This window comes from Vipera ursinii, assembly GCF_947247035.1.
Source record: "Vipera ursinii genome assembly, chromosome: 15".
NCBI lineage: Eukaryota > Metazoa > Chordata > Lepidosauria > Squamata > Viperidae > Vipera > Vipera ursinii.
Window position 1 is genome coordinate 287,741 of NC_139528.1, and position 23,217 is coordinate 310,957.

General features: G+C 60.9%; 1 protein-coding gene across 2 annotated transcripts; it reads right to left on the bottom strand.

The window, feature by feature from the left end:
- Positions 1-362: 362 nt before the first annotated feature.
- Positions 363-19,870, bottom strand: ARHGEF11 (Rho guanine nucleotide exchange factor 11). 2 transcript variants are annotated; one of them, XM_083374305.1, is made up of 42 exons: positions 19,484-19,869; positions 16,140-16,172; positions 13,542-13,633; positions 13,131-13,229; positions 12,792-12,841; positions 12,577-12,634; positions 12,222-12,397; positions 12,067-12,138; positions 11,772-11,891; positions 11,596-11,644; positions 11,319-11,395; positions 11,093-11,230; positions 10,832-10,906; positions 10,459-10,560; positions 10,186-10,284; positions 9,966-10,008; positions 9,652-9,748; positions 9,236-9,358; positions 8,858-8,878; positions 8,258-8,393; positions 8,055-8,154; positions 7,829-7,858; positions 7,438-7,564; positions 7,078-7,257; positions 6,778-6,825; positions 6,332-6,519; positions 5,981-6,127; positions 5,497-5,576; positions 5,280-5,405; positions 4,953-5,070; positions 4,691-4,869; positions 4,530-4,605; positions 4,272-4,439; positions 4,078-4,165; positions 3,733-3,840; positions 3,499-3,614; positions 3,131-3,340; positions 2,738-3,010; positions 2,254-2,343; positions 1,383-1,648; positions 1,073-1,268; positions 363-996 (listed from the first exon to the last, which is right to left on the bottom strand). In XM_083374305.1, exons 1-42 carry the CDS (start codon positions 19,510-19,512, stop codon positions 938-940), a joined length of 4,662 nt encoding a protein of 1,553 aa, XP_083230431.1. In that variant the 5' UTR covers positions 19,513-19,869; the 3' UTR covers positions 363-937. The 2 variants fall into 2 exon arrangements, with proteins under 2 accessions (XP_083230431.1, XP_083230430.1); XM_083374304.1 differs by lacking the exon at positions 16,140-16,172 and having other exon boundaries at positions 3,733-3,861; positions 7,078-7,272; positions 19,484-19,870.
- Between the last annotated feature and the right edge of the window lie 3,347 nt (positions 19,871-23,217).

Below are 23,217 nucleotides of genomic sequence, written 5' to 3' on the forward strand. Positions count from 1 at the left end.
TCCAGGCTTTGGCAGGCTTAACGTTCCAGAGGGACAGCTGTCACGACCTCTCTCACGTGCAAGAGGTTGAATATTTTACTTTTTCTGTTGAAAAAGCATTTAACACTGAAAGCAATAAAAAAAAAGTGGCTTTCAGCATTGTAACTGGTGCGTAAACTCCAGGGGTGGGAAGGGTCTGGAGAGAGCTGGTTGGCAGCAGCCTGAGAAGAGCCAGAGGAGGGGCCACCTGGGGGGGGGTGTCTGGCAGCCCCGGCTGCTTCAGCAGGGGGTCTTCCCAGCCTCCCCCCCCCATCAGCCCTTCAGCAAAGAGCCTTGGAAATAGGAGCTGAGGAATGGAGACAAGTACAAAAACCAAAAGCAGCCACAGGGAAACAGCTGCCTATTGTATTTACAAAACCTCAATGCACATACATACATATTTATATCCACGGAGAAGGTCTGGAGGCAGCGGGCCCTCCCCGGCCAGACTTTCCTCCCCACGGAGAGAAGACGTGAAGGAAAACAAAAGTGCAATTATACAGAATATGCTCCCGCTCTCCTGTGCAGGGCACGTGTGTGTCTACACAACTCTCACGCATAGCCAACGTGCAAGCACGCCATCAATTCATCTAGGGGACAAAACGAAGGGCTGAACCCCAAAGTCTGCAGGCGGAGGGACGGGGGCTCCTTACGTCTCAGGGGAAAGAGTGGAAAGTCTGCTTTTGCTCGCTCGCTCCAGTTGGGGAAGCCTCCGGCTCACGCGAAGCCAAAGTCTGCTTCCCAACGAGGCCGGGTCCAGTTCTCTGCTTCCTCCTTGGTTTCGCCATTTTTCACTCTGGCAGCCGCCGGTCCCATCCGTGGCCGCCTCCCATCTTCAGCACAGGCCAGGAGGGGTGGGAGGGTGAAGGAGGCATCGCCTGGAGGTGCCTTTTCCTTCCTTGACAGAGGCCTTCCTGCCCTACAGGGTCACTTCCTGGGAGCCGTCTTCCGGCAGGGCCAGAGAGAGCCCATTCACGTCTGCAAAGACAATGGCCTCAGTCCCCGGGCGGACAGCGGGCAGGGATGGGGCACCGAGACCCTCAAGCCCTCGTACCAGGCTTGGCAGCCACTGGGGACTGTGGGGAGGAAGGCAGAGACGGAGGGCTGGCTCTGGACCTTCGGCGGGGGCCGGGCGATCTCCGGCTCAGCTCTGGGGATACGCTTCCCTGTCCAGGGGTGGCTTGGGCGGTGGAGTGCCCCTTCGGTGGGGGCTGCCGCAGCAGCAGCCGCTGGTATGCCCCTTCCACGTCCTGCAAGGGGAGAAGAGAGCTGCGAGGGGGCACCAGGACCTCTCCCTGCCCCCCATCGCCCCTGGGCATGCAACCTCCCCGTCCACTTTGCCTCGTTCACTCATCCCGACTCACCTTGAGTTTGGACAGCTTGCGCGCGAGTTGGTCTATTGTCCGGAAGATGGCATCCACGTCCTGCACGCCCTGGCTGGATGCAGGGAACTCTGCCATGCTCAGTCCCCTTGCCGGGGTCTCCCTGGTGCTCTCCTGGCAGCCAGGCAAAGGCACCGCCGTAGGCAAGGATGGTGCCCGGCTCAAAGCGTCCACTGTCTCCCTGGCGCTCTTGGCACCTGCCTGGGGTTCTTTGACGTCGGCCGGCAGGCTTAAGTAGAAACAGTTTCCTGGATGGAGGAGGAGGGGGATGGCTGAGGCTTGCAGGCTGGGCGACTCAGAAGGGCCTGTTTTGGGGAAGGGGCTCCAGGCCCTGAAAGGCCCCAACTGGGTTTTCAGTTCCTTGGGCAAAATCTCTTCTTCCCCTTGCTGGGCCAAACCCCGCTGTAAGTTCAAGGCAACGCAAGACGTTCGGTCAGCCTAAAACTCACTGGAGCACCTGAAGCCAAGCCAGGCCCCTCTTCCCCCTTCGGAAGGCCGCGAGGAAGGGGCTTTTCCTTCTGAATTGCGTTGCTGCTTCGAAACGCAACTCTAAAGTCACTCAGTGCTTGAATGGCTTTGATTAGGGCGATTCTTTGGCTTTGTGCATTTGTGTGCAGCGGCCGGAGTCACACACGTTAGATGGTGACTATATCGATTTCATCAAATAGCCCAGTGATGCTGAAGGGAAGCAGACACTGTGTGGTGCAGCCCCCTTGTCTCCCCCTCCCCCCGGCACAGGGCCCTCCCTCGCCCGCCCCCAGCCTCGGAGACCAGAGTGGCCCTGATCCCCCCCAAGGACACAGAAGTCCTTTGCACAATCTGGGGGGGGGAGGCTTCTAGCTTTGGTCTTTACCATCTGCATTAGGGGGGCCTCCGGCGTCAATTCCCGCCTGGCTGTCTTTCGCCATCGAGAGCTGAGCACTTTTACTGCCCTCCACCTCAGCTGTGCAAGAGACACCAGGAAAGAGAAAGTGTATGGGGGGGTTGGGTTGGGGGAGGAGAAACAACAGTGGTCACCAATGGAGATCCCAGGGGGGTCCAGCACCCGTCACCCACAGGAAGGCAGCAGAGAAGCAAGCAGAGGGAGCAGAAGGCAGGCGAGGAGGAGGAGGAGGAGGAGGAGAGCAAAGCCAGAGGAATCGGCCAGACTGGCCGCAGCTGAGCCCTTTCCAGGCGGAGGTTCTGCCCCGGGCTCTCAACCCAACCGGCTCCGAAGACCAGCTGTCACTCGCTGCACATCAAGCCAGGGTGCCAAGCCCCTCCCCAAAGACCGCCAAGCGTGGCGGGCCAGGACCCTGGACCTGCCGCCAGTCACGCCTCCCCTCCCCCGCACTTACCTTTCCGCACCACCAGGTAGCCACTGGGACTCTCAGGCTGCTGCTTGCCTGCCTGGGCCATAGGGGGCGCCATCGCCTCCTGGCCCTCGCCCGGCCCGGGATCGCTGGTGGGGCCTGAGGACGGGGGCCCGGTCAGGCCCTCCTGCGCAGAGGCCTCCAAGCCCCAGGGCCGCTTGTGGCCGAGCCCCGAAGGGGTGGGGGTCAGGTCATCCTCCGTCTCCGAGTCCTGGGCGGGCAAGAAGCTGTGCAGGAGGAGCCTCCGCAGGGTCTCCACTGCCGGGAGAAAGGGGGAAAGGACCACCTTCGTCCCCATCCACACCCACCAACCGTCCGTGCTACCCCCTCGCCCCCCCCGAGGCCAGCGGGAGGCCTCCTGCATAAGGGGGCACCTACCGTCCCCCAAGGCGGACTCAGCCATGCTCTCCGAGCAGGGAGGCCTTTGAGGGGGGGGTCCTTCCAGAGGGTGCAATGGAAGGGAAGTGGGTGCGTGGCCTTCCTCCTCCTCCTCCTCCTCCTCCTCCTCCTCCTCCTCCTCCTCCTCCTCCTCCTCCGGGTGCCCGACCTCCAGCTGCTCGGCTGCAAAGGCTTCGGTGGGAGTGTCATCTGTGAAGGGGGAGGGGCTTTGAGAAGCAGCGGGGGGGGGGGGGGAGGAAGAGCTGCCCCCTCCTACCATCCAATGTGGAAGAACCGGCCAGACAGGAGCCAGAAGGGAGCAATGCCCCTCCCTGCCTTTTGCTGCCCCCAAAGTCCTTCAGGCCTACCTGAAGCCCCCTCCTCCTCCTCCTCCTCCTCCTCCTCCTCCTCCTCCGCTTCATGGTGGGGGGGGCTGCTCCCTTGGGCCGGCCTGGGGGTGACCTCAGCGTCCTGGAAGATGAAGCTGCGGAGAAAGACGAGAGAGGTCCAATGCGGGAAGCATGTCCAGGCCTAGGAGAAGGGGGTGGTGGTACAAGGCCTGGCCCTCCCCTTCCTGCCCCTCCTGCAGGACCCTCGCCCACCTGGATGGGGCCGGACGGGGGGGCCGCAGCTCCTTGGCATGGTGCTGGTGGGGCAGGGTGTCCTTCTGCGTGGCACTCTTCACCGCCTCCTCTAAGAGGTCCATCCACCTGCCAGGCAAGCCCAGGAGACTTTCTCAGGAGCCCCTCCCTCAAATGGGGCAGCTTTGGTCCTGCCTGAGCAGCCCTGTAAGCTCCGGGGGGTCCCCAGCCAGCCACGGTTAGTACAGGCCAAGTTCGGGTGCTGTCTCCCCCCAAAGGCCCCAACGCCTGCTCTTCCTCCTGCCATCCGCCCTCCCTTGGGGCGGCCCCTGTGACCCCCTCCCAGGAGGCCCCCCGTCTCCCTACGTGTTCTTCTCCAGGGAGCTCGAGGCGACTAGCTCATAGATCTGCGGTCCCAGCTCCGAGGTGCAGATGATAAACAGGGCGCGCTTGTCTGCGGAGGAAAGCAGAGGCCGGCGGGGCCACGCTCAGCACCCCACCTTCGGCCCGAGCCCCCCCCCGCCCTTCCCGAGCCCTGCTGGGGATGGGGGCGGGCTCACCGGTGGCCACGGAGCGGATGAGGACGGAGCTGAGCTTCAGGACAGGGCTGAAGGTCTGCTTGGTGTCCGAGGAGCCCAGCCCCGTCCGGCTGTGGCACTTCAGCACCAGCCGCTCGTCCTGGCGCTGCAGAAGTACCAGCAGGCCTTGCAGCAGCAGCACCTGCAGATCTGGGGAGGGGGGACAGCGCTCTCAGCAGGCCTCCCCCTTCCTACCGGATCCCTCCCCCCAAGAGACCCTCCCCTTCAGCTCCTACAGACCCACAGTCTTGTCCTTGCTGATGCGCCAGGCCAGGGGCCCCTCGTGGATCATCTGGCGGCCTCGCAGGTCCAGGTTCTGGGCAGAGCAGGCAGGAAGCGGTCAGCCAGGGCCACGCAGGGACCCTCCCCCTTCCCCCCCCCCCCGTAGGCGCTAGGCTTACTTTGAACTCAGCTGCGATGGGATTGCCGGTCCGTTCCAGCGAGGTGGCGTCCAGGCGCTTCTGGTAGGACTCCAGGCGCTGCTGGTTCTCCGCCTGCTTGACCGCCTCGTTCACGTACCTGAGGACCTCCCGGCAGTGGTCTCGGGCCCGGCAGAGCTTCTGGTGCTCCGGAGTCTGCCCTGGGGGAGGGGCAGAGAGGAGGGCAGCTGGTCAGCGGTGGCACCTGGCTGGGAGGGCCGTCTGGCCGAGGAGCGGCACGCACCCGGGGAGTGCTTGAGGATGTTCTCCAGGAGCAGGGGGTACTTGGTCAGGCGCTGCATCTCGGCGATGATGAGGTCCTTCAGCTGCAGGCGGCGGCACTGCGGGTGGCTCTCGGCCTCCTGGGGAGCAGCAGAAAGCGGGCTGGGAGGGGGGTGCCCTCTGCAGAGCCCTGCCCGCCAGCAGGAGGCTCAGGCAGCCGGGAATACGAGGGGCGCTTCATATGTGCTCTTCCAGCTGCTTTTTTTGGGTTGCCCTGATCGATTTCTCCCTCGGGCGCAATGACCGCCCCCTGGACCCTCTCCTGCCCCCGAGGGTGCCCACCGCCCACCTGCATGAATTGCTGGAAGCGCGTCTCCTTCCGCTTCTTGGTTTTGATCAGCTCCAGCGCCATGGACTGGTAGGCACAGAACTCGGCCGCCACTTGCTGGAATTCCTCAAGTGCAGCCCCATCGAACTAAGGAGGAGGAGGAGGTGGTGAGGGTGAGGGTGGGGGGTCCACCTGGGACCAAGGCCCACTCCCACCCAGGCCCCTCTCCGTGGCTCACCCGTGAAAGCATCAAGTCTCCGACCTCCTTCACCACCGGCCCCTCTTCACGCAGCCTCTTCATGGATTCCGACAGGGAATCTGGCGAGGAAGAGACGGTGGGGCAGAGGGGAGGAGACAAATCCCCCAAGGAAAGCACCCCACAGCCGCACCCCAGCCCACCTGTCTGCCCAGCACCGGCCCGGTTAACGCTGCTCCTAAGCACCTTCTACTGAATTAGCCCCTGGAGGTGAGCACAGCAACGGCCCAGGCCCAGCCGATGGTGAGCCCATCCCATAATTTCAGCCCCCCCCGCCAACGGCAGCACCAGAAGAGACTCAAGGCGGCGTCCGTACCCTTCTGGGACAGCACAGACCCTCCACCCCGCCAGTCCAGGGAAGACCACTGCCAAACGTTCCCCACACCTCTCCACTCCATCGGGGCTGCGTTTCTCGTGCGTCCAGCGGGACCCCCGGAGCCCGAGAGGGGAGGGGGCGCAGCCTTACTGTGTATCTCGATCAGCTCCGGAAGGTTGGGGAAGAGCAGGGCCAGCTCCTCCCGGGAAAGTTGGCCCTCTCTCCTCAGGCGCTGGTAGAAAAGGAGGTCCAGCACGCGCAGCGTCCGCAGGTGGGAAGACTCGGTCACGAAGAGCTCTGGGCGGGGGCAACGCGGACCCGGATCCAGTCAGATCTAGCCGGGCACCATGGGCAGAGACCCAAGGCTGGCAGGCCGTCTGCCCTTTGGAGGCCCAGCCAGGTCAGGGACAGAATCGGGCACCGGCTGACCTCCACCCCAGGGTTTCTCTGGGGACCCAGGCCCCTCGCCAGCCCCGCCGGCCCCAGCTTCTCCTCCCTCACCATTGATGACCTCCTGGCGATCGACCTCCCGCTGAGAGAGCTGGGCGGCCACCTCCCGGCCCACCGTGTGCTGCCAGTTCTGGGAGTCCAGCTCCACCTCCAGGTCCGAGAACTGGCCGAGCTCGTCCTCCAGCAAGTGGGGCAGGAGGGCCTCCGAGCTGAAGCCCAGGCTGGGCGACTCCATGCTCCTGCCAGGAGGAGACGGGGTCAGGCTGGGCCCTCGGGGGGAGGGGACGTGCCCTGGACCCCTCGGCAGCGGCTCCCCCTCCGCCTGGGAGGGCAGGGAAGAGGGGAGGAAACCAAGCAAGGAACCCCTTCTTGGAAAAAGGAGGAGGGGACTGGGCTCCTGGGGGGGGTGTGCTAGCAACAGCCGCCAGATTTAAAAGTGATCCACTAATCCCCAGATGGGGAAATTTCCACCGGCTCCTGGGCTTCTTCCCACTCACCTGCGCCCCATATTGGGAGTGTAGGGTGGGGTGGGGTTTTCCAGGGACCTGGAGACCGGGAGATATTAGAGTCAGCCCTGGGCAAGCATCCCTCCCACCCACCCCAAAGTTCGTCACTCCCTCCCTTTCCTTGTGCTCAGTGGGGGGGGATTCCCTCCCCAAAGAGCCCCCACGCTCTTCCCACCCCTCGGAGTGGCAACACCCCACTGGCTTCCCCTGGGCTCGGACGCCTGGCAGATGCCACAGCCGTGCCAGGCAGCCACTCAGGCGCTATCAGGGCGCAAGGAGATGCCACCTTACCGGGTGGAGAGGCTGGAGGCGGAAGATGACGCCGACTGGTGGAGCCGAGCAGCCTCCGCGGCAGCGTCCATGTCGACGTCGCTGCGGGAACGGGGGACGTTCTCGGCCTTGCGCAGTCGCCTCAGCTCCTCCCGCCCCTTCAGGCTCTCCGACCGGCCCAGCCTGACCTCGGCCCTGGAACTGGAGGAAGGGGGGCTGAGGATCGGGGGGTTCCCCAGCACCAGGCACCCACCACTCTCCCCACAACGCCATCATTTCTGGGACTGGTAAGTGGGCAAAGCAGCCGGGGACTGGGAGAGGGCGGCCCCGGTTCATTAGGAAAAGAGACCCCCCCAAGGAGGAAGGACCACGGCCACTCACCTCTCTGAGTCGAGAAGGTCCTCGGGGAAGCTGCCCGTGGAAAGGCGCTGCAGGCCGGCCTCTGGGCCCTCGTGGTTCTGGCTGTTCTCAAAATGCTGGATGATGGTCCTCACGTTGCCAGGCTTAACTGTGGAAGGGAAGCCATGAAGCATTAGAAGCCCGGGTGGGGAAGGCGAAGGAAATGGCAGGAAGCCCAGCCCATACCTGCTCGGGGGGGTCCCCGGAGCAAACTGCCCCACCCTGGCAGAACACAGGTCCTGGGAGCTACTATTGCCACCTCTGGGGGGGGGGGAATCAGGGAATCAGGCCCTCCACAGTTGTGAAAGCAGGAGGAAGAGGAAGGGGACCAGCTGTGGTGGGGGAAGAGGGGAGGGATTATTTCCATGTTTACCTTCAACAGGGGACAGGGGGACATGAAATGCTGGAAAGAGAAACAGAAATGGGATGTCAAAATCAAGCTGGGGCTGATGTGAGGGGCCAAAGGAAGAAGAGGAGGCAGGCGGTGGCAGGACCCGCCTGGACAGCCTGGAGGGTGGGGGGGATCTGGAAAGTCGGGGGAGGGATGCCATTTGCAGGAAGCAGAAAGGCCCAAACCTGCCCCCCCCCAGGGGACTCACTGCTCTGGGAGGTGCTTTTGGGCTTGGCGATGTACTTGAGGATGGGGTTCCGCTTCCGGTCCTCCACTGCGGCCTCCTTCTCCTTCTTGCCGCTGGTGCTCTGTGGCCCCAAGAAAGGGAGAGGCGTCTCAGGGTGCCCCAAGCCAGGGTGGGTGGGTGGGAGGAGGACAACGGGGTCCTGCACTGTACAGTTCACCACCCACCTTCTTGGTCTTGGGGAAGAAAGGTAGCCACTTGTCCTTCTCCTGGGACTTCTCCACAACGCTGGCCGGCCGGGCCTCCCGAGGGTAGATGCCCATGTGGATCATGTAGGTCTTCAGGGCAAAGCTCATGGAGGAGCTGCAAGGAGAGGGGAGGGCAGTCTGGCTGGAGACCCCCCAACGCAGCCCCCCAAACCCTCCCCTCCTCCCAGCCCAGCGGGAGCCAAGCTGGTGCCCTGGCGGAGCTGTCCTTGGTCCTGAAAAGGCCTGGCCTAGGTTGGCTCTGGGCCAGACCCTCCCAAGGAACGCCAAATGCATTCTGGGAAGGAGCCCAGGCTATTCGCCAGAACAGAAACCTGCTCCTTCCTTGAAGAGGTCCTGAATACTCAAGTTAGCCAACTAGTAATTTACCAGGGGTAAGCTGAATAAGCTTTTCAGCAACCAATTACTTACATTAATATTTTCAAGGTGTTTTTCTGAAGCATACACGATACGAAGAACTGAACGCTTAGAAATTATACATTTAAAAAGAAAGCAACTCAGGCCAGCAAAAGTCAGGATCACCAGAGGTCCTGAGGAACCGAGGTCAGAGGAGACACTCACCTCCGATCTTCATATTTGGATCTAAAGTGGGAAAGAAAATATAAGGTCAGATGCCTCTTAAGCTGGTCTGGCATCCTAGTTCCTCTTCTTGTCCACTGAGTCTAGGACAACGCTTCTCAAATTTGGCAACTTTAGACTTGAATTCCCAGAATTCCCTAGCCAGCAAGAATTCTGGGGATTGAAGTTCAACACCTTAAAGTTGCTGAGTTTCAGATACATTGGTCTAGAGGACAAGTCACAAGCTTCTATTTCATCTGGCATCAGAGAGGGACATTTTCAGAGGGGGGTGGGGCAAACGCTCTTTCAGAGGAGCCAGCCCCACCCCCGGTCCCTTCCCTCCCTCCCTCCCTCCCTTGCCCGCCCACCCACGGGACTCACAGGATGTCCCCCAGCTGCACCAGCTGCTTCTCAGCCACCTGGCGCTCCTTCAGGAGCTCCCCGTCCAGGTCCAGCAGGTCGTTCTCCCCATACAGGCTCCCCAGGCCCATCGTACGCTTCGTCCTGCAAGCACAGAGGAGGTTTCCTTCCTCTCTGAAACCGGCCGAACGTCACGAGGTGTCCTGAGCAAACGCCCCCTTGCAGGCGGCTTCTCCCCAGGGTCGGCCTCGGCCCTTCTGAACGGGTCCACGGATCATTTCAGCTACTCTTCAATCTTGGCTACTTACCTTGCATTAAGGGTCACTCTGGTCTGTCTACTGCGCAAGGGGCGAGGGAACGATGGGACAGGAAATCGAGCGGGGAGGGGGAGGCGGCGGCGACAAGAGAAGGTCAGCCACAAAGGGGGTCAGGCTGACCTGTAATCTTGGATCTGCTCCTGGATCTCGGGCATGGCGGCCTCCTGAACCTCCAGGAAAGCACTTCGGGCATCCTCTCCGTTCCGCAGGCGGGAGTCTGGAGGGCGCAAGGACAAAGGTGGGCAGAAGCTGGGTGGGCTCCTGAGAAGATGCCCGAGGGGGGCACAGAGGCAGCTCCGACCTCAGCCGTCAAGAAGAGCAGAGCACCGAAGCCGCCACCTTCTCCCCTCCTGCTCAGCCCCCCACCATGCCCCCCCCCCCTAGAATTCCTGCAGAGGGACACCTTCGCTGGGCTGGACTCCGGGTGGACTCACCGATTTCCGCCAGCAGCTGATCAGAGACCTTGACCCTCAGGGGCTGCGGAAGTGGCAGAAAACACAAGTTGACCACTCACGGGTACCTCTGCAGCCTCCACTGCGTTGACGGCAGCGTCTCCCTCTCCTGGGGCCGCCCCACCCAAGCCCCACAGGGTGGGTGTGAGCACAACCGGAGTGCCAGAAGGCAGATGTGGCCAACAAGACTGGCCAGACTCACCGCAGTTTTGTCCAAGAAAATGTGCCAAATGTCCTTGCCCAGCACCCGGGCTTCCTTGGGACTCATCTGCAGGTAAACGTCCGCGCACAAATAGAGGAGCTGGCAGGAGGGAAGGAAGGGAGGGAGGGAGGGAGCATCACAGCAGAACCGGAAGCAAGAGGAGGCTGGGGAAAGGGATCGATCCCGTGGAGGGGAGGGCCAGTTTAAAAGGGAAGTGGACTTAAACCGGAGCACTTCTCCAGCCCCAGGAAGGAAAGGGATCCGGGACTGTACCAGGGGACTGGGATCTGCCTGAGAGAAGATGTAGCGCAGGAAAACTCCTAGGTGAGCTGGCCGCATCTTCAGCTTCCCCAAGTCTTGGAACAGAGAGTCGTTCTGTGATGGGGGAAAGAGATGTTCACCCAAAGGACACACAAACAAGTGCAAAGGAGCCCCCCCCACACAGACACTAGGCCTCCCTGCACTCAAGGACCCCTCCCCCTCCAGGCAGTGCCCCACCTTCGGAAGCACCTCGCAGCAAAAGCTGCAAAGAGCAGGAGATTCCCCCCTTGCAGGGCAGCTTCAAAGAGGGGATGAATGGTGTCTACTTGGGAACAGTGTGATTCTCTGTGAGTTGTGTAGATGTGAGAAAGAGAAAGCACAATACCTCATTGTCCAAGTATCCTGGGTCGTAATCCTCTTCCGGGCCGATGATAGAAGTTCGGAGCGCTTGATCCAAACTCTGCAGACAGAAGGGATTAAAATGTTCCCACGAAAGAGATGCAGGTGCCGAAGAGGAGGAGGGAGCCACGAAACAGCTGTGTCCAGATGCCAAACAGAGACCGGAAGCCGAAGGCGCCGTCTGGGCCGGCTCAAGATCAGACTGCAAGGACCGCAAGCCAGGGTCTTGGGCCCCGCCTGCCCTCACCTGCTCTGCAGAGAGCGAGAAGGGGGTGTCGGAGCCTTGGCGCCGATGGTGCAAGAACAGCCGCGAGGCAGCAACGGGCGAGGTGTGAGGACTGTCTAGGCCAGGATCGGAAAGGACAGAGTTCCGGTTGAGGGAGATCTGCACCAAAAGAAACCAGCATTCTCAGGTGAGCAAACACGGGCACTTTCCCTGGCACCGAGGGGAGGAGACGCCCCTGCGCGCTCACTTCGCTCACGGAAGGGAAGCGCTCCGTGCCCGAGTCCAGGCCGCTGTCGCCATCCTGGGAGTCGACCGAGAGGCCTCCTGGAGGGAGACAGAGACAGGATGCGGCTCAAGAAGAAATGGGTGGCACACAGAAGAGCCGGAGAAGGGGAGGGGGGAGACCTGTAGACACCCGGAGGACTCCCCAAGAACCGGCAGGCAGAAGCATTAACCCCCCCCCAGGACTCTTCCCGCTCATAGACAAGTCTACGATTCTAAAAAGGGGCAGCAGCAAAACTCACCGTCCGTCGCCCGGGAGATGAAGGAATCGCCGGACAGCTGGGGGGCGTCCTGGGAGGCAGAGGGGAGTGTGTGAGAGCCCTGTTGGCGCTTCCCTGGCAAGGAGAGGTCCAGCCAGGCCCAAGTACCACCTCCTCTTTCTTGGCACCCCCCGCAGCTCTGCCCCTCCCCCACTCACCCCCAGCTCTCCCGTCTCCTGCCGAATCTTGAGCTGCAACTGGCTGACCCTCCGCCGACCCCCCTCGATCTGCCCCTCGAGCAAAGAAGCTGGATTCTGGCTGTAGATCTCGTAACATCGCTGCAGGAAAGGACGTGTGTGTGTCACGGGCTTATTGGGGAACAAAACTAAGCGGTATTTGGTGCTACTCGGTCAGTAAAAGCCAACTAGGGGGAGGGGGCAGGGCCAGAAGGACCCAGACTCGGCCCCTGCAGGGGACCCAGCCCCACTTTCTTCGGACCGCTCTGACCCCCACCTGCAGATCGGCCTCCTCCTGCTGCAGCATTTTTCTGAGGATCTGCGTCGCGTGTTTCTGGACTTCCGGGTCCTGAGGTCCGCAAGGCCAGAGAGAGGTGAGTCCCGGTCTCCCGGTCTGCCCCCAACTCATCCCCGCCCGCACCTCTGTGGTACCTGTGGCGGCTTTGGCCCAGCGGTGACACGGTGGGGAGGCGGTGGCAATGGCGGGGGCGTGGGGCACGTGGGCGTGATTTGCGGGGTGCCTGCCTGCTGTTGTTCATGCTGCGATCCCAGGGAGGCCGAAGTCGAAGGAGGGGAACCCAACAGGGTGAGAGCAACGTAAGTGCCAGCTTGGGGGGCAGAGGGCGGAAAGAGAGAAGCAGAGAGGAGAAGGAGGCCTTCAGCCGTTTCAAACACGGGTGGTTCTAGGGGAATGGGTGACGCCTCCCGGGGCAACCCAGCTGCGGGGGACCATCTCGGCCACTGTGGCTCTGGGCTCCCGCAGCCTTTCCGAGCCCGGCCCACTCACATCGGATGAGCTTCACCACTTCCAGGTGGGAGGTGTTGGTGACCACGGTCCCGTTCACCTGCCAGGGAGAGCGAGGGGGAGGACAGGCTCAGCAGAGAAGCCGGGGGGGGGGGGAGGGTGCCCTCCTCCCAGCAGACTGCAAGCTGACCCACATGTGTAGAGACAGGGGCAGCAGAAGACCAGCAGCTGGGGCAGCCCTTGGAGACACAACTCACCTTGACAATCCGATCGCCCTCCTGCACCCCGGCCTTCATTGCGGCTCCACCTGGAGAGGCAACCAGAGAGAGTGCCATGGGGGGAGGGGGGAAAGGAGATGGAGGAGGGAGGGAGGGAGGAGGCTGCCTGGAGGGCCTTGAACAGCATCCGGCATTAGTCCCCATCACCTGCTCAGGTAAGGGGTGGGCAGCTGCCAGCTCCCTTCCAGGTTCAGCTCTGCCCGACCCCCACCCCGTCCTCCCACCTGTTCCTGGTGGCAGCTCAGCTCAGTCAGGGCACGGGGGGGGGGGAGGCAGCAGGAGCCCACCCACCCACAGATGCCCACAGCCTCTCCTCACCTGGCCGAACGGACTGTACCAGGACAATCCGATCACCGCTGACGGTGAAGCCGAAGCCATGTTCGTCTTTCTGGATGATGACGCAGCGATGGACCAAACCTGCCGAGGAGAGCGAGGCCCCTTTGGTGCGGACCCCTCTTCTCCCAGAGAGCCTCTGTCGATCGGTCACTTCATCCGTGGGCAAAAGGCCTCCACTCTAGCCCTCCCCCCCTCCCCCCAGGACAGACCCAGGGCTGAGCAAGGAAGCCTCCCTGGCAGGATCTGAACCAGGCCAGGGAATGGGTGCCGGCCTCCCCTCTCCCAATGACACATGCTGCAGACTCACACCCCCATCCCCCCCCACCAGTTCAATGCAAACTCTGCTTTCTCAGCCTCCCCCCCCCCCACCCCCAAGAGGAGCAAGGGATCCACCTGTGCTCTCGCCCGAGTCGGACGGCTGGCGATGATGGCTGGTCGAGCGCCGGTCCAGAGCTGAGTCGCCCAAGGAAGACAGGGAGCCCAACCTGGACGGAGAGAGAAGGGGGAGGGGAAGGCGGGGCTGCAGCTCATCACCCAGACTGGACCGCGAGGGTCTCCCCTGACGCCCCACCTCCTCCCCACAGTGCCCACTGGAGGCCAGAAGGAAACTGGAGCAGCAAATCTGAAGACCCGGAATTCCAGACCGACCCCACCTCAGTGGGAATTTCAGGTGGGGGACCTGGGCCTGGGGGAAAAGGTCAAATGGATCGCCACCTCAGCCAAAATGGGCAGTGACTGCCAGCTTGGTCTTGTCCAAAATTAGAAGCTCTGGACCTCAAGGAGGCATCTGCTCTTTGACCGGACTTGCAAGGGTGGGGGGCTCTGGCTGGTCCCCCCATCCTTATGTAGCTTTGCCCCCCTCCTGAGCAAAGTAAGATCTAATGGGGGGGGGGCAAAAAAAGCCTGGAAAAAGGGTGCAGCATGCCAGCAGCAGACCAAGGAGCCACTGGCGAGAGGCTGGGGGGCAAAGCCAGGCAGACCACGCAGCGCCCACTGGGGAGGAGAGGCACTAGGAGGGCCAAGGCAGGCAGGGGGAGGAGCATCTGATCTTACCAGGCTGCAATGGGGCTGATGGAGGAGGGCACAACACAAAGCGGCAACGAGCAGAAAGACAAACAAGAACGGAGAGTTATTGCCTGCAGCTGAGTGGGCAGGAGCTGCGGGCCCTTGTGCCCCAGGCAGAGCCTCTCTGTGGGGCACTGAAGCCACGGGACCCCCACCTCGCCCTTCTCTTTCCCTTCATTCCTTTACGCAGGGGTATCCCACCCTGGCAACTTTAAGATCTGTGCACTTAGCATTTTTAGGGTTAGAGAGTCGCTAAGTGTGCTTAAATGGACACTTGAGGAGCATCCAAGCATTCAGACCTTCGCTTTCTAAGACCACCCGCTTTCTTACCCACTTAAATCAACCTATTTCAGACCTGTGGCCAAACGTGGCTCTACTTGCTGTATTTTTATTAAACATTATTAAGTTGTGTCGAGATCAGCGGCAAAGCCCTTCTGAAGCCACCCAGAGGGACCCCCAGGCTCCACTTTGCAGCCCCCATTCGCCCAGCCCTTCGAAGACCAGCCAAATCCCTTCACTTCCACGGGGCCTTGGAAAGGCCGCCACTCCTGTCTCCTTGTTGGCTGGGCTTCTCTTGTAACTCTGCCTTTATTTCTATTTCTGCAGCCGCGTCCGTGGCTCCACCTGTGACCCCTGTGGAGCCAGTAAATCCAATAAAGCAAGCAGGCTCCGGATTTGCCCTCCTGACTTCCTTTTATTTTATTTCAAAATTTGCTGCCCTCTCGGAAAAGGAAAGCAGCCCGATTGGCCTCCTTGGCAGGCTGTTTTTTGCGAAAATGCAAATCCCACTTGCAGGATTCCTCCCATTAACCTAGTGGGACTGGTTTCCAGCCTCTCACTGATGCATTCTGCGCGCCAAAGTCCTAAGCCCAGACCCCCCCTGGCCTCCCACAGCCCGTTCAGGAGCAACTCAGCTACGAGGGTTGGGGGTCCCCAACAGTGGCCAGGGAGCCACATTTTCCCCAGCCCATCATTCAAGCAGCCTGTCAGGTTTTGAGAAGGCCATCCGAAGCTGCTTCTTGTGGGCAGCTCTCAACACGCTTATTCCCCACCATTGACGTCCCTCTGGATGCCCACCAAGCGAGGCCAAATCCTATTTGAAGTAAAAGCATCCAAAACAAAAAGAGGAAAAACGTGGAAGCCTCAGTTGGCCCGTTCTGGCATCCAGGACTTGGCCCTGTGCTTGCTGTGAGCATCAGAGCCCTGCCCATGGGGTGGGGGCTGCATGTTAGGGACCCCAGAGCAGGGATGAGGGAGGAGACTGGAGGCTACCAAGAGCGCAGCTGTGAAGATGCCAGGAGGTTGACCATCAACTGGGCTCCACCACTGGGGACCTCTCCCCCCCCCCAGCATCCTTCGTCCTCCCCAGGAAAGCAGTGCCCTCAGACCGACCTGCCCCCTCGGTTATTCCTATCGAGGTGCCCAATAGTAGGATGGGTGGCAAAGCAATGGAAAAAGGCAATAAGGACACATAATGTTCTTACGTCGCTCCAAAAATGATGGACCCACAGCCATTCATCTGAGCAACTGACCCACATGGGACTAGCTGGCTCACACCAACCCAGGGACCACGGAGCACCACCAGGCAGATCCACAGGCCCAGAGCGCCCTTGCCATGCCTTTGACACCGGTGGTCTCCACAAGGACCCCAGAGATCTGTTGGGGCGGTTTGGTGCCCCCACCTCAATTCTCTGTGTGGGCTCTAGAACTGTCTTCAGTCATGCAAATGGCCTTGGGGGGGGACTGGCATCTGCTTCCTGATCCGGGCAAGGGGGCTGGGAACAGAGAGCAGCCAAAGGGGGAGGCGGAGGGGCTGACCCACATGCTTGCAGCCAAGCCATCTTTTGGGGGACCCAACGGGGAGGGGCTGTTTGGGGCAGACCCCCCTTCAGCTCAGGAACCCCAGCAACAAGGGGGGGGTCTTACCTGGGCAAGCGAGGGTGCCTTTTACTGGCCCGTCTGGCGTAAAGAAGGGAAAAACAGAAACTGCCGCCAGAGAGAAGGTGGCCGCGGCCGAGGCAGCATGGAAGGAGAGAGAGAGAGAGAGAGAGAAGAGGAGACAGGCGGGCGGGCGTGAGAAACGGGCACGGGCAGGGGGGCATCCCTGGGCGTCCCGGCTGAGAAGCTCTCTCGCCCAAATCGCTTCCCTTCCACGGACCGAGGTGCCTTCCAGAAAACCCACAGAGCCCCCGTTTGCAGACAGGACCAGCGAGGCCAAAGGGTTTCTGCACTTGTACAATGCTTCCTGCTCTCGGCCCCTTCCAAGAAAAAGAAATCCAGGGCACACCAACCCCTCTTGGCCGCTCACTGCCGGCCCTGCCGCTCTCCTGCTCAGATCCAAGCCGAACTGAAAACGGCCCTCAGCCCGGGCAAGGGAGGAGTCTCCGGGGACGAAGTGAAGCCCCACCGGTCCCCGGGCTCCTTGCCAGGCCCGACCCCCGGCAAGAGTCAGAAGCGAGAGGGAGAGCAGTGCAAGGGGGACCCCGAAGAACAGCCACCCGTCACCCGGGCACCCCAGACACGGGCCAAGGCACCGGCTGCACCCTCCCGCTTCCCTAGGCCATCAAGTCTCACGAGAGGAAGGCAGGCTGGAAACAGAAGCAGGCTTTAAATACCTTCAGTTCATGAGGACTAGAAGCATTTCTCTTTCAAGATAAAAAGAAGAAGAACTGGGTGGAGGGGCCATGAGAAAGTTTTTTTATTAAAAAAGGAAGTTCAACCAGCACAGGCTACCAGCATCCAAAGAGGCTCCTACTTAGACACCCAGTAATTCAAAGCTGCCTCTGAATTTTCCCAATTTTACACAGCCATAAAATAAAATCTGGGGCGAGGGGGGGCTCCAAGCCTTCTGCTTCCCCCCAGGGGGAGAAAACCAGCAAGAGCCAACGGGTGCAAAGAGGGGCCAACGTCAAGAGCAGGGACATCTTCCAAACTGACCCCTAAGCAGTGAAGGGGGTTCGTGCAGATAGGGGAGGGAGAGCCTCAAAGCAGCCCCCCCAGCACACGATCCCTCAAAAGAGGGGCAGCTGCAAAGCAGCAACACCACCGCATGCACACACAGCCGGGGGGGGGGCAGGGGGGCTGGTGCAACTCAGCCCCAGTGCTCTGCTGCAGCAAGCAGATTTCTGCAAAGACGGAAGGTCAGCCGGCAACCACAATTAGGGGCAGAAAGAGGTAATTACGTCTCCCTCCACGGGATCAGCATCCTTCACCTCCCCCCCCATTCCCCATCTAGCTAGTGTTGTGCCTTGGAGGGGAGGAGGGAGTGCTGCATTTTTAAAAATCCTGTCTCTGTCCAGTGGGAAAGCTGAACTCAAGCAACAAGGGTCTCCAGCACAGTCCTGGGAGACCCCCACCCCCACGGGCTTGCAGCATTGTGCAGGGGCTGATGGCAAGGCAGGAAGTGTCCTGCCCGTCCATCTTCCATCCTGGGGGTGTACATCTTTGGGGCTATAAATAGATTTAAACACACACGCATACACATAAACCCATCTGCATGAAGGTCTAGGATCCCAGGAGGATCTCAAGGACTTACTCAGGTCATCCCTGGTGCCAACCCATCTTGGGATCACACACACACACACAGAACCACTACGACAGGCCTGCAGGATCCCTCACCACTGGCTGAGCTCATGCAGCCTGCCAAGCTAAACAAACACTAACCACACGATGGCCTCATTCAAGGGAGAGCCGGTCAGAAACTCGATCCCCGGGACGTGTCCTCAATGCCCTGCACCAACAGCTGCCTGGGAATTGTGGGGGCTGAAGTCCGGCACATCTGGAAGGAGGCTGGCTCGGGTAAGGAAAAGGGACAATCCTCCTGACACTTAGATAAAGAAGGCTGCAGGGAGGACTGTTCAGGTTCTGGGCTCCTGGGGGGGGGGGGAGAACCGACCCCAGAAGATGACAATCCTCCCTCCCAGTGTGGCTTTCCTGGTGCTGCAAACACCCTGCAGCCACTTCGGATTCTGGGAGGGCTGAGCGAAGGCCAGCAGTGGCTGTTTTGCCGCAAAGACCATTTCAACCGATGACAAGCAGCATTTAGGGGCCGATCCTGGGCCCACTCCCCCACCAAGCGTCTCTCCTTGAGACTTTGCTGCAAGAGCCTCAGCCAAGACTGCAGCACCCACCCCAGCAGCCGCCACGTTTCTCCAGCCACTGAACGCTGGATGAACGAAACACGAGAGGATTGCCAACTCCAGAGGCAGCACCTTGCTAGCTGTGGTTGAAAGCCAGAAAGCCCTCGGATGGGAGACCACCACGAGATCAAAATTCTAAAACTCTTCTCCAGGGCCCCAGGCGTTCAAATCACAGCAAAATTCCCCACAGGCTGCAGAAAAGGTTGCCTGCGCTTTGCTTGCTGCCACAATTGCGAGGATGGTAATTTATCACAAAAAATGGGACTCCCTTTTGACACAGAGCAGAAGGGTGGAGGACCCATATTGAAATAAAAGTTATCAGTCTATATGGCCTCAGCATGTTGCAAGACTTACCAACAAGAAGTCTGTTTTTTTAAACTATTACACAGCATTTTGCATTTTGCCTGACTGAAACCTTCCTGTCTGCTCACCCGCAGACAACGGACCACGCTGGGTTAAACGTAGAGTAACGTTGGCAGCCTTTTGCAAAGAGGGCACAAATCATGGTGCTGCTGGAGGAAGGAAAGCCAGGGAGACACACAACGGCTACAGGCCACACAGGGGACCCCCCCCCCAGGGCCAAGTCCCACCTCCTGCTAAGCATCCTCTCCTTCACCATGCAGTGCTGAGCAAGCCACCACCTTATGTCCACGTGAGATGCTGGGCCACAAAGGTGGTCCCTGAGCCTCAGGGTCAAAGTTGCTCCTCCGCCAGGTCTCACACGGGCACGCCAGGGTCTGCGCTGGTCCTACCCCTCTGCCCGCAGGGGGCTCCCCCACATCGGCGGCCCACCCTGGAACATTTCTGCACCCAGCAAGGCCTGGGCACCAGCTACACATGTTCCTTGGCCCTGGATGCGCGCCCTGAACGGGGCACCAGGGTGCCACCGGGAACTCCCAGTCTGAGCCACCGGGGGTGGGGGAGGGAACCAGAGTACCAAAGGGGGGTGGGTGGGAAGGGCGTCGGGGCCAGAAGGGAGAGTCCTTCCCAAGCAGGGGCTTTTCTGCCAAGGCAGACACCAAGCCACGGGGGTCACCTCTGCCCATCCATGGCCAGCCCAGGGAGGAGACAGGAGGAAGCCCAGCTGAAGCCCCCAACCTCCCCCAGCCCGCACGACGGCGGCCGGCGTACCTGTCCAGGGCAGGGGGGCGCATGTTCATGGTTTGCAGCCGGATCCAGCACCCCGAGGTGGAGGGCCCGGGCCGAGGAGGCGGAGTGTGCCCGGCTGCCCACTGCAGGGGGAGTCACTTCCCCATCCCGGGGGGGGGCATCCAGGCAGGGCCCCCCCGGCGCCCCGGCCTCCTTTTCTTCCCGGCCTTCCTTTCCTTGGCAGGTATAACGCCTACATCCAACGGGGGGGCGGCTTCTCCCCCCGGCTCAGAGACGCACCCCGACCTTCGGGGGCCCAGCGGAGCGAAGCAGCGGACGGGCCACTGCTACCAGCCGGGCACCGGGCGGCCAAGGCGGGCGGGGCGCGGCGGGGCTTCCCTTCTTCCGCCCGGCGGGAGAAAGTCCGGCCGGGGATCCGCTGCCGGGGGGGTCCGGGGGGTCCTCCTGCGGGGGGGGAGAGGAGGGTCAGCGCGGCCTGCAGCGGGGGAGGGGCGATCGGGGCCGGGGGAGGGGGGGAGGGGCGGCGCCTCCTCCCGGGAAGAGCCCCGCGTCCCCTCCCCCTCTTGCGGAGGGTCGCGGGGGGGTGCTGCCTCCGGCCCCCCGCCCGCTCGGGGGGGGGCTGCCCGGCTCGCCCTCCTCCCGGCCCCGGCGAGGCCTGCTGCGGCGCAAAGCCCCGGGCTCGCCCGCCCCGCCGTCCCGGAGCCGCCGCCTTGCCTGCCGCCGCCGCCCCTGCGCAAGCGGAGCCGGAGCCGCGCGTCTCTGCCCGCCCGGCCGGCCCTTCGCTCGGCGGCTGCTGCTGCTGCGGCTCCTCCGGCCGCCTTCCTCCTCCTCCTCCTCCTCCTCCTCCCCCCCCGCCAATCCCCGCCCTCCTTCCTGCAGCAGGTGGGAGGGGGTCCCTCGCCGCCCCCGCCCCTCCCGGCGCCGCCGCAGACGCGGAAGGCGCCCCCCCGCACCCCCCCCGCCCTAGAGGCGCGGTGGCGTTTCCAACCCCCCCCCCGGACCCTCCGCCCTGGGGCTGCCCTCCTCCGTCACTCTCCGGGGGCGGCTGCCGCTGGGCCATCCGTGGGGAGCCCGAGAGGCTCCGTCCCAAGCAAGCGCAGCCCAGAGCCTCTCGGGCTGGGGGGACAGGAGGGCGGAGCCCTCAGAGCATGTGCAGAGGGCCTTTCCTGCCCTGCCCCCCACCCTTTCTCTTTCCAGGTTTGGCTCCTGCCTGCCCTGCCGCCGTGACTGGGGGTCAGCCCCTCGGCCCTGCACCCAGGGAATGCCTGCCTGCAGAGCAGGCCAGAAAGCAAGGGAGGGGCTGGTGCCCGGAGAGCAACCCAGACAGGAAAAAGGGGTGTTCTCCCCACTTTTAAAAGTGGAGATTTGGGGGGGGGGGGTGCTAAGCAGGAAACAAGTATTTTCTCCCTTTTAAATGCTATAATGGGCCTGGCAGGTCCCCTCCTGTGTACACGGCTGGCTGAGGAAGGGAGAATCTGGGAGGGGGCAACAATGCTGCCCATAGAAGAGAAAGGGGGATCCAGGCTGTTTCCCCCCCACACACACAAACCCCCCATCCTCCTCCGTGGACTTGATTTCATTCATTCATTCATAAACATTTTTTATTACCCTAACCTCACCACTCCCGACCGATGCTGTTTATTAACACAACTTTGGACCCCCAAATAGAAAACCACCAATGTGGGGCATCTTAGACCATCCAGATCGTTTCAGCATTAATAATTGTATTCTAGATTATCCCGCCTTTTTGCAGAAAAACGTCCTTAAAAGTGTTGCCATCAAAAATATTCAGCAAGATAACAAAAAGTTAAAAACGTCATGAACAAATAGGATTTTTCTTCCCATCTGGCTTATGTTGGTTGAAGTCCCGTCCTTGGCAGGCCTTCTTTGTTGCCCCCCCCCAATAATTTTTTCTGCTTTGGTGTCACAGATAAAATGACCCGTGCCGGACGCAGGAGTCTGTTTTCCTGCCCTGCGTGGCTGGGAGGCGGCGGAAGAGCCGGACGGAGGCCGGGAGGTAAGGTCAGACCTGCCCCCAGCTACCCACACGCCCGCTGGAGCAGGAGGCACTTCCTTGCAATAAGGCCGACCGGGCACCAGGGGCTGCTGGTGCTTTTTCCTGGGCCGGGATCTCCAGGACCTGCGCAGAAAGAGCCACGGGATGCTCTCCACACACAACATCCAGCACTTCCGGTCCCCCAACGGAGGGGGACGCATCCTCCTCTCAGCACCCATCTGCACTTGGCTGAGAAAAGGCCAGGGAAGAAAGGTTTTTCACGCTTGATGCGGCTGACCGGTTTTCTGCCAGGCCAGGCCTCCTCAAAGGGACTAGCCACATGTGGAGCTACCCTCTGAGGCTCCCCAACCTCCCTGTGCCACTCTTGGGGGCCCGATGAAGGGTCTTCCGTGCTCCCCATCTGGGAGAAAATGACACCCCCAGCCCCCGGCAAAGCCCCCTCTTCACTCACGTCCAAGCAAGGGGCATCCAGGTCCCAAAGGGGGATATCCCTCGTCATCCCTCCGGAGGAGGGAGCAAATGCAGGCAGAGACACAGCAAAACCTTCCCTGCCTCAGAACAGCGATCCTTACCTGGGTACAAAGTTAATTCATTAATAATAAACTAAGCTTGTTTACTCAGAGGCGAGTTCGGCTGGTGCCCACAGTGGAGCAGAGCCAAAACTGCCACAAGAGGCCAAAATCCTTAAGCTGTGATAAGCCTTGACAGAAAACAACCAATTAAAAATAACAGCGACCCAGTGGTCCTCTTTATTAAAATGCAGGAAGGGGCGTGGGGGTCACTGGCTGAGAGGCCGTCGGTTGCCTGCTCGGAGTGGCAATATATAGGCCATGCTGAAATAGACAGTAATTACAATGGTCTCAAATCGCCTTGTTTCACCACCCTCCCCAGATGCTTTGCAATATTTAAATTAGAATTAACCAGCCGGCCCTGGATCCTCTACCTTTTGGGGGCATTGCCAGGCTGAGCGCCAGAGAGGATGCCCCCCCTCTGCTGCCCCCACCAGTGCCCTCACCTCTGCCTGGGTGCCAAGAGCCCCTCCCTCCGTGCAGCCACAGCCAGCTCCCCCCCCCACAGGAGCAGAGTGAGTGTCCCAGAGCGGAGAGCTGAGCACGACCTGCTGGTCAGAGGGATTGTGGGGACCTTGGCATCCCTTCACCCCTGGCCAGCAGATGTGGCCAGTGGTCTTCTGCAAAGCAGCCGGAGGACAGAGTTCAGTCGATCGCCTGGGACTCGAGGACCATCCAGATCCGCTTGCAAAGCCACGCAGGAGCATCTGGCTTGGCCTGGGGAAGATGCAGCCTCAGGGAAGCAGCGTTGGTAAAATAAACCCTTTCCCAAATTGCCTAGCATCCTTCCTTGCAAGCTGGCCTGCCCGGGAGGCTGGATGAGGCTGGCTTGTTCATTCCTCTGGTCCCCAAGGCTATTGTGGCTCCCTCCCCACTAAAGCCTTTAATCTGGCAATTTTCCCCATCTCTGTTTTCCCAGCCCTTTGGTCCCCTAATCACTTTCTCTTCCCGCTTTAAGGCACTTTGGGCCACGGACAGTTGCAGTACATACAAGAGAGAACATGAGAAAATTAAACCACACGTGGAAGATGAAAGGAGGGCGATAACAGCCTGAACCAGAATTGGTTGCTAAATTACAGATTGCTTTTCCAAACCAAGAAGATTCAAAGATAAGGTTTTAAACCTTTGAAATATAAAACACAAAATAACGAGAATGGAAGCATGAAGCA

Coding starts and splice junctions, on each gene's coding strand:
- ARHGEF11 (XM_083374304.1), bottom strand. CDS start 19,512: ATGAACATGCGCCCCCCTGCCCTGGACAG. Junction 10,009..10,185: donor TTTTCTTGGACAAAACTGCG/GTGAGTCTGGCC, acceptor CCACTTCCGCAG/CCCCTGAGGGTCAAGGTCTC. Junction 6,128..6,331: donor TCGCCAGGAGGTCATCAATG/GTGAGGGAGGAG, acceptor GCCCCCGCCCAG/AGCTCTTCGTGACCGAGTCT.